This window comes from Arvicanthis niloticus, chromosome X (assembly GCF_011762505.2).
Source record: "Arvicanthis niloticus isolate mArvNil1 chromosome X, mArvNil1.pat.X, whole genome shotgun sequence".
NCBI lineage: Eukaryota > Metazoa > Chordata > Mammalia > Rodentia > Muridae > Arvicanthis > Arvicanthis niloticus.
Window position 1 is genome coordinate 16,741,741 of NC_047679.1, and position 9,666 is coordinate 16,751,406.

General features: G+C 49.0%; 1 protein-coding gene across 7 annotated transcripts in view; it reads left to right on the plus strand.

Moving 5' to 3' along the window:
* Iqsec2 (IQ motif and Sec7 domain ArfGEF 2) overlaps positions 1-8,836 on the plus strand; it is an 83,847-nt gene extending 75,011 nt beyond the window's left edge. For 6 of the 7 annotated variants that reach the window (XM_076918343.1, XM_034485470.2, XM_076918347.1 and 3 more), the window contains 5 exons: positions 2,549-2,648; positions 3,412-3,573; positions 5,239-5,412; positions 5,898-5,947; positions 6,524-8,836. In XM_076918343.1, coding sequence (XP_076774458.1) covers positions 2,549-2,648; positions 3,412-3,573; positions 5,239-5,412; positions 5,898-5,947; positions 6,524-7,489 — 1,452 coding nt within the window. In that variant the 3' untranslated portion in view covers positions 7,490-8,836. The remainder of the gene's footprint in view (positions 1-2,548; positions 2,649-3,411; positions 3,574-5,238; positions 5,413-5,897; positions 5,948-6,523) is intronic. The other variant, XM_076918348.1, reaches the window with a different exon arrangement.
* Positions 8,837-9,666: the final 830 nt, after the last annotated feature.

Genomic DNA, 9,666 nt, shown 5'->3' on the forward strand with positions numbered 1-9,666 from the left:
GCTTAGATTATTCAAAGGCTTATATATTTAGTAATGATCAATAACAAGATGCCCTTACAATCCCCTTACAATCAGAGGTGTAACCCAATCCCCAACTTAGATATACCAACTACCTTTGACTGCTACAGACAAGCGAACATCAGCCTCCAAGTGCCCCTCTCTTGTTCTCCATCTTTCTCTTAGCTCCTCCTCTTCCTTCTCTTCCTCTCTTACTCCTCCTCTTCCTCTCTTTGCTCCTCCCACCTTAGCTCCTCCTACACATCTGCATGGTCTTCAGTAAGGTATAGCCCATCTCTGTCCCTCCTTTCCCTTCATTTTGATGTGAGAGCCACACAGGGACAGAAAATGTGAGGACCAGGGGGCTAATAATAAACTTGTAATCTGGGAAGCAGTAGGAAATGTCCCTGTCCACTGCGGTAGCACAGAGGGTGAATCTGTGGCTGTGTGAACCTGTTTTCTTGATGTTGGAAGTGATTAAAACAAAGAACATCACTGGTACAGATGTACTCATCGTTTAGTGATAGGATTTATAAGATTCTACAGATCAAAAGGGATTTTTCAGGATTTCCTAGGCAAGAGCTATACTCTCCAAGTTGGCTTAGCCCTGACTACTAGAATCTGGTTATTTTGGGGGGAGGGGTTGGTTTTTTGTTTTGTTTTGTTTTGTTTTTAAAATAAAGACTCCGAATAGTTCTGGCTGTCCTGTAATTCACTCTGTACACCAGGCTAACCTCAAACTCACAGAAATCTACCTGCCTCTGCCTCTTGGCTAGAATTAAAGGTGCGTGTCAACACAGCTGGCTAGAATCTGCCTCCTGGTGTGGTTCACCGCTTCCTCTACATTCTCCACTGTTTCTTGGGATCACAAAGAGCAAATATTCTTCCTCTGCTCTGAGACAGTCCTCCTGAGAATAATAGTCTTGTTCCTTTCTTGGTCTTTTCTTCTTCACATTAGTGTTTTTCCATCTTGGCACTCCTGTTCATATTTTGAGGCAAGGCAATTCTTTCTTTCAAGGGCCTGTCTTGTGTGTTGTAGTATGTTTAGCAGCACCCTGGGGTGCCTACTAGAAGGCATCAGTAAACCTTCAACCAAAAATGTGTTCTCCAGAGAAGAGCCAAAAAAAAAAAAAAAAAAAAAAAAAGACAGAGAGGGAAGGGTGGGAAAGGGTGGGAACATCTTCAGGGAAGAAAAGGAACACAAGAAAAGAAATCAATGTCTTCTCCAGATGTTGTTCTGTGTATCCTATGGCAGCAGGGGTCAAAGTCATCTCTAGTTAAGAATCATGGCTTTAGACCACATACCTCCAACACCCTCTCCAAACCTTAGTGGCTTGCTTCAGGAAGTGGTGCTAATCCTTATCTCCTAGAGTTGTCAAAGAGGATGAAACAGGAAGTCAGTGCCTGGCAATGCAATGCAATTCAGCAGTGGAGTGCTTGTTTAGCATATGCAAGGATTTGGGTTCCATTCCTAGCAACATAAGAGAGAAGAGGGGGGAAGAGATGATCCCCTCTCAAATCAGACGTGATTTTGATTTTGACTCGTGGGTGCTGAGTCCCTGTTAGATGTCCTTCATGCACAACACCCCTGCTTTATCTAGCTCTGTGCTAGACACTGAGTACATGGGGATAAATCAGACTCAGCCCTTGTACTCAGGAACTCACAAACAAATGGCCTAATATATGTTTTGCAACATTGTGTGCTGATAAACCCCTGTAATCTAAGCATTTGGGAGGTGGAGGCAAAAGGAACAGAATGTTGAGATCCGACTGGACTACATGATAGAGGTCTTGTCCGCACCACTGCTAGAAAATGTTTGATACCATTGTGCACTGTAATCAACCTAAACCAAACCTTTGTTTGAAGAGCCATTTGTAGGGGATAGGGCTGTAGCTTAATGATAGAGCAATTGTCTGGACCCAGGTTTCATTTCACAGCATACAAAATACATGGAATAAAATAGCCACTTGCAGATTGTCCAAGCTTATGTTAGTGGTGAATCTAAAATGCTTAAATACTTGCTAAAGACTTTTGGTGTTTGAGAGGTTGTTAGTGCTGTTCAAAGGCTAGGCAGAGGTTGCCATTATAAGCTAGTTTTGGATGGTGGGAGTTGGGGTAACTGAGAAAACCTGAAAACTAGACCCACCAATCCCCCTGCCCTCCAGGCCAGCAGGGGCAATTACATATTTAGAACTACCATAAAGTCTGACAAGGGAAGAGGCACGAAAGCAATGCCCTGGAAGCTCAGAAGATGGAAACAGAAATCTATGTGAGGTATTAGGACAGGCTTCCTGGAGGAACCAACATTCATGTAGTTCCTTTAAGAGTTGCAAATGCTTGTTGTGCATGGTCATGATGTCACAAACTTGCATTCTCTCCCACCTCTCCGATCCTAAAGTTTCAGTTCTTCCTTGTGGGTATATGTGCTTATGTGAATATGCTTGTTACGAGGAATAGGTGGGGAAGATGGTTACTAGAAATGGGTATCATTTGGAAATCCCCCACCCTAAACTCTGCCTCTTATCTTTTTCCCACCATTGTTCGCCAAAGGTCACCAAAATTTTCCAGAAGAAGAAGATCTTGGTGACATACAGCTTTCGTCAGTCCTTCCCCTTGGTGGAAATGCATATGCAGCTCTTCCAGAATTCATGTGAGTCCCCCCTTGAACCCTAGCATCCATCCCAGGGGTTTATCAGAGCCCATGCTTATCCTTCATCTATACTAGCTGCCAGCCACTGAAGTCCTCTATAGCTGGGTTAAAGTCCCCAAAGTATCTACTGGTTCAAGGATGAAAGGAAGACTAGAATGGAGTATGAGTTGGGTGTGGCTCCTGGAGAACACAGAACAACAATGTTTGTGTGTTCCTTAATGGGCAGAAGAAGTGGCAGTCACACTGTGCTTAGAAGTTCTGTATTGAGAAGAGCATGATTGAGTATCATTCAAGAGAGTAGAGTCATTGTGAGAGGCAGAGACGAAGGAAAAGATTTCTAGAAAGCAATTCAGAATTCTATTTGCCTTTACATCTTGGAGTATAAGGAATGAGGTTGCCATGGTTACCAGGAGTTTGGGGACAAAAGGAAACCACTGAAGATGCTTGAGCACAGAAAAGGCATTTCAGAGTTGGGTGCTACAGAAATCATCTTCAAGATGGACAGGATGATGTATTTTTGTAGAACAGCGTTTGAGAAGAAGAGAAAGAAAAGTTACTTGAGCCCAGGGGTTTGAGATTAGCCTAGCCAAACAGTGTGACTCTGTCTCAGAGATGGTTGGCAGTAGTGTGTGTGTGTGTGTGTGTGTGTGTGTGTGTGTGTGTGTGTGTAGGGGGGTTGTATCATCTCTCAGTTTCTTGTCTTATCCACTTTGATTCGAAGTTGACAGAAATATCCAACTTCTTTCTCTTCTCATTGCTACAGATTATCAGTTTGGGATCAAGTTACTGTCTGCGGTACCTGGAGGGGAACGAAAAGTCCTCATCATCTTTAATGCTCCTAGCCTCCAAGACAGGCTACGCTTTACCTCTGACCTGCGGGAGTCCATTGCTGAGGTGCAGGAGATGGAGAAGTACCGTGTGGAATGTGAGTAACTACTACTTCCCCTCTCCTAATATAGTGCTTCACAAGCACCAAGAATCCTGTCTTCTGGGAACCATAGAGCTAGCTTGTCCAACCTCCCTACCCTTATTTCAGAAACCCTTCAGTTTCTGCCTGAATGCTTTCTGTGACAAGAGGGTCATTACTTTCTAACCTCAGATTATTATTCCACTCATTGAGAGTCTATGCTGTGGCCTCCAAACCCATCCTTTAATCATGAGTCAACTCTTCCTTCTATTAAATGTTATCAGAAAGAAGATTCAGGGCATAGGAGATAGGACTGTAGCTTCAGATTTTATGTATGCTACTAGTTATTTGAGCAAACAGGTGAGTTCTGTCGCCCTCTGCACCTTTCTTTAGATGAAACAGAGATAAAGAAATCTTCACAGAGTTTGACAAGGAGCCAAGTACAGTGGTTGCACACCTGTAATCTCAGCACTAGGGAGGCTGAGGAATATTTCAAGTTTGCAGGCAAGCCTTGGCTATGTATTGAGTCTCTGTTACAAAGAGAAAGGAAGGAGGAAGAGGAGAAGAAAGGGAGAAGTTGAAGATAAAAGAGTGAAAAAAAGAAGGGAAGGGAGATGCAAAAATGCTCCCAGTGCATCCATGATGTCCAACAAATACCATTCCCTGTCTCCTCTTCTCTCCCCAATATCAGTTCCTGAGCTGAGATCCAGTCAATCCCTGGGGGCTGCACCAAGTTGGTTTGGTCATATACAATGGAAAATAGTAATTATATCATTCTTCCTAATGCTTTCCAGGTCTTTGCTTTTATCTTTTCTTCTCTAAGCTAAGCAGTCCCAGCTAAGTAACATAACATCAAGGAGAAAGAAGGCAGAGAGAAAGAGAAGCAGTAGTCAGTTCCTTGATAGGTCTTCAGCAAAGCAGAGTATCAGTTCACTGGATTCCAGAGCTCCCTGGGGAAGTGTAAGAGGTTAGCCATATCAAGAGAACAAGAGGGCCGATAGGCCAGAGTTTCCCTGACCTCACTTGGGGTAGAGGGGAGCCAGGAGAGTAGGATAGACCTGCTTGTAGAATGTTGGCTTCACAGATTTTAACTTTCTGACCCTGAGCAAACTGTGACTTCTTCAATTCTCAGTTTCTTCTGTACAATGAAGATGATGTTCAGAATGTGGAGAGGGATCAAGTATACGCTGTCCCCAGCATACTGTCCGGCATATACTAGAGGGTTTATTTCTAATCAGTTTCATGTCCTTGCTCTTCCAAGAGCTCCTCTGCTCTGAAGCAAGGCATTTGAGAACTGAGTGAACTTTAAAAGGAGTGTCCTTCACCATAGGTTAGAAGGGCCTTCCCATCCTTACTGTGAGCCATGTGTTGCAAAGCAACACAAAAGGGTAAAAAAAATGAAGGATGAGAAGATGAAAAGGGAGCAGAGAGAGTAGGCACTTACACTTATAGGAAGGGAGGAAAAAGAAGTAGGTGGCATAGGATGGGTTAGGCACCTAAGGAGCTTTGAAGATAGAGTTTCAGTTTAGGGGGAACAATTACTACTAGAGGGTGGGAGTGGGCAGGAAGCCTGGGGACCAGAAGGAGGGAGGAAAAAAAAGAGGAAGGCTATAGTCAACCAGGTGGGCTCTTTCTTAATGCTCTTCTTGACCTTTGCCCATTTTTTTTTCACTTGCTACCCAGCTGAGCTGGAGAAGCAGAAAGGTATGATGCGGCCTAATGCCTCACAGCCTGGAGGTGCCAAGGACTCAGTGAATGGGACTCTGGCCCGCAGTAGTCTGGAGGACACTTATGGGGCAGGCGATGGGCTCAAGCGGGGTGCACTCAGTAGTTCCCTGCGAGACCTCTCTGATGCAGGTAAGTGTTCTGGACCCCTGTCCTGGCTGGGGAGATGCGGGACCAGATGTCCTCTTAGCTTCCTGTCACTGGCTGTCAGCCTTCCTCCAACACACACACACACACACACACACACACACACACACACACACACACACACACCATTCAGAGCCCTGGGAACTATGCCACAGGGGGCCTGGTAGCCAGGTCAGAACAGGTGGGGCCCAGGGTTTCTGCCAGGGAGTATGAAGTGGGGCCACAAACTCAGCCCCTCTCCTCTTCCCTCTTCTGTCTCTCCTTTACTGCCTTTCCTCCATCTTTTCCTCCTTTCTTTCCTCCTTCTCAACCGCTCTTCCTCCCTACCTCCCCCCTCTTCAATGGGGGAAGGGGGCAATGGGGTGTCTGTCCCTGGGAGGGACCTAGGCCTGGTGCCCAGCTCTGGAGCCCAGCAGGGTGGGGAGGGAGGGTTGCTGCTCTGACGCTGGGCTCCTTGCTTGTGGGTGCAGGGAAGCGGGGGCGGCGCAACAGCGTGGGATCGCTGGACAGCACCATCGAAGTAAGTGTCAGCTCCTGCCCCACTCATTTCTGCATGAGCCCTGCCCTGGCCATAGAGCCCCAGAGGAGGAGGGGGACCCTCTTCCGTGCTGGGAACCATATGGCTGCCTCTCCCAGCCAACCACTTTCTCCATCTGTCCTCAACTCTGTCTGTCCTCACTCTGCCTGTCTCTCAGTCTGTCTTCCACTCTCCCATGCCCCTTCTCAACCCCAGGGCCAACTCCAAATAGGGATGCCCTTGGATTTGGGCCTCAAGAAACTTTAACCTCCATATCCTGCTTTTTTGACCCTGAGCCAGTCACTCTGCCTCTCTAGGCCTAACATTTTCTTGGCCTGAGAAATGGTCATATGAAGGAAGTCCTACTGATTTTTCCTCTGCCCTCTGAGGTTCATCTGAGCTAGTGGATGTGGCAACAGAGCTTGAGAGCAGAGCTGGCCACAGATACAGGACTGCTGTTTGGTTTCCACTGTTACTTTGGGATCCCTGTTGCTCCAGCTTCAGGGACAGGGGTGGAATTTAGGGTTGGGGGCTTAGGATATTTAGACTGGCCTGACTTCCCCCCCTCCCCCCTTTTAGGGGTCTGTTATTAGCAGTCCACGCCCTCACCAGAGGATGCCACCTCCGCCCCCACCCCCGCCGCCAGAGGAGTACAAGAGCCAGAGGCCAGTCTCCAACTCCTCATCTTTCCTGGGGTCCCTATTTGGAAGCAAGAGAGGCAAAGGGCCCTTCCAGATGCCACCACCGCCAACAGGCCAGGCCTCTGCCTCGTCTTCATCTGCTTCCTCCACCCACCACCACCATCACCACCACCACCATGGTCACAGCCATGGTGGCCTGGGGGTGCTACCTGATGGGCAGTCCAAGCTCCAGGCCCTGCATGCCCAGTATTGCCAAGGACCGGGCCCTGCCCCACCACCCTACCTCCCACCCCAGCAACCCCCTCTGCCTCCACCCCCTCAGCAGCCTCCACCCCTGCCCCAGCTGGGCTCCATTCCACCACCACCTGCCTCAGCCCCCCCTGTGGGGCCACATCGACATTTCCATGCCCATGGCCCAGTTCCAGGACCCCAGCATTATACCTTGGGCCGGCCAGGCAGAGCCCCAAGACGAGGGGCTGGAGGACACCCTCAGTTTGCTCCACATGGCCGCCACCCCTTGCACCAGCCCACATCCCCATTACCCCTGTACAGTCCTGCTCCACAGCACCCTCCTGCCCATAAACAGGGCCCCAAGCACTTCATCTTCAGTCACCACCCACAGATGATGCCAGCAGCAGGTGCAGCTGGGGGCCCTGGGTCCCGGCCACCAGGGGGATCCTACTCCCACCCTCACCACCCCCAATCACCACTGTCACCACACTCACCCATCCCACCTCACCCTTCCTACCCACCCCTGCCCCCACCCTCACCTCACACCCCACATTCACCCCTACCACCCACCTCCCCCCATGGCCCACTGCACGCCTCTGGGCCCCCTGGCACGGCTAATCCACCCAGTGCAAACCCCAAGGCCAAGCCAAGCCGGATCAGCACTGTGGTCTGAGGAATGGGATGAGTGTACTAGGGAACATGATAGTCTGGGGAAATCCACAGGAGAGGGACCTTGCCCCTCTCTCCTTCCTCGGTTTTTTTTTCAAAATATATATACACTCAGCAGTGTCCTTCTTTCCACTTCCTCTGTATCTCCAGACCCTTCTTCCAACCCCCAGCAGTTGCCATGGGGTTTCCTTTCAGATTGGAGGGCCCTTGCCACTTGCAGCCTGAGCGTAGGGCACTGCAGTGCTGGGAAGTGGTAAGGGCCTCTTGGCAGCCCTCATCCTCCTGTTCCTGTCTTCCTCTCCTCTTTCTTGTCCCTGGAGGTCCAGTTGGTGACCTCAGACCTCTGGGCAAATGTGAACTTCCTTGCAAGCTGGTGGAGAAGGCAGGCTTCTGGAGCTGCAGCGGTGAAGGCTTTCCCCAGAGCTCCTCTGGCTGTGTGGGGCTAGGAGAGAGCTCTGTAGAGCTGTGGCCAAACCTCAGCTGGCGCAGCCCTCTCTCTGACCTCAGGGCCTCGCCACACACCTCCATGTGTCTTTCTGCCTGCTGGAGGACACGCAGACCGTCAGTGCACTCCGTGGGTGAAACCCTGCTTGTGCTGGCCCCCACTGAGGGCAGTGCTTCCTCTGTTGAGCCAGTCTGTGCCCTCTCTCCTAATAGGCCCCAGCCCAGACCTCTATGGCTTCAGGAACTTGCCTTGCCCTGCAATGTTCTTATCCTGATCAAAGTCCAGACAGGTTTTTACTTTGGAGGCAGGGGAGGGGGGTGCTCAGGTCTGGGATGAGAAGGGTACTGCCCTCCCTCACCCATATTGCATGCCCCCCCTTCCTTCTATTTTTCCCACCTTCAACTGAAGACAGTGCACTTTACAGATATCACCCACTCATATCTCACTGGGGCAAGGCACCCAGCATCAGCCCTGGGGAAAGACTCCCAAAGGACCACCCTGAGCCCAAGATGTCCTTCCTGAGGCAGAGATTGAAGCCATCAGAGCAGGGGCTGTGAGCCAGAATGCCCAAGCCCCTCTTGTTCATCCAAATCTCCACTGCCTCTCCAGCCCTTTTGCAGCCCTGTTTATTTATTATAAATATATTTTTTACAAGTCCCAGCTCCTCTTCTTGCCCTACATTCAGCTCCTTTCACAGTCCCTGCCTTTCTCTCCCCTGTCCAGTATGGGCTGCAATACAGACAGACAGATGGGCCCTCTATGTCAAAGGGTCCCTGGGGCTTGGGGTTGTGGGAGGGCGTTGGTGGGAGGGACTGTATGGAGAGGAGCTGGGGTTCAGACATTGTCTTTTTCCCTCCTTGTATATAAGAATGTATATTTGATGCCTCATAAAAGACCTTGTGCTCACCTCTGGCCTCTGCCTCCTACTTATGACCCCTTCCCTGCTGTGGAGCCCATGGAGAGAGGCACTAGTTGGGGATGTGCTAATGGTAATTCAGGCAACTCTGTGGGAAAGATGCTTTGGTTAGGTTGGAGGGTAAATGAGGGTGGGGTTTTCCTGTCTTGTTTCATATGTTATCTGTATGACAGGGGCTGGAGTGTGGGCTCTGGGGTTGATCCAGTTCACACCCTGGAGGTTTTACTTAGGCACAAGAGTTTCAGGGGATCATCCTCCGAACTGTTTGTTACTTCAGTTTACCACTTGGGATGATGATCACGTATTGTTATGCTATCACCATGAAGCTTGCACATACTCGCATATGGATACACACATATACATAATTAAAAATAAATTCCCCCCTTTAAAAAAAGAATATCTTCATTTCTGCCAAGCTATTTAAACAGTGTCATGGAATTGTGATGACAGCACAAAGTCATGAATGCCAAGCAGCTAGGGTGGAGCAGATATTCAGCAGGTTAATTCTCTCGTCTTCTTTGTAGAGGTTGGATATTTGGAGAATATGTGGCCTCTGTTCTCCCTCTTCCTGTGACTGGCCTGGTTTTGTCTTGAAACCTCTGCTACTGGCCCTCAATGAAGTGGCTGGCCATATTTTTGCTCTTGAGGGCAGGGAGGTGACTTGGGCCAGAAAGGCCCAGGTCTAGATACTTTGTATGAGCTCTATGTATACTTAGGATATTAAGTAACTAATAGCTGGCTCTCATTAATGAGGAAAGAGGCCACACAGCAAGTCAAGATTAGGTTTTCTTGACTTGTAGCCCAAACCCATTTCCACTGC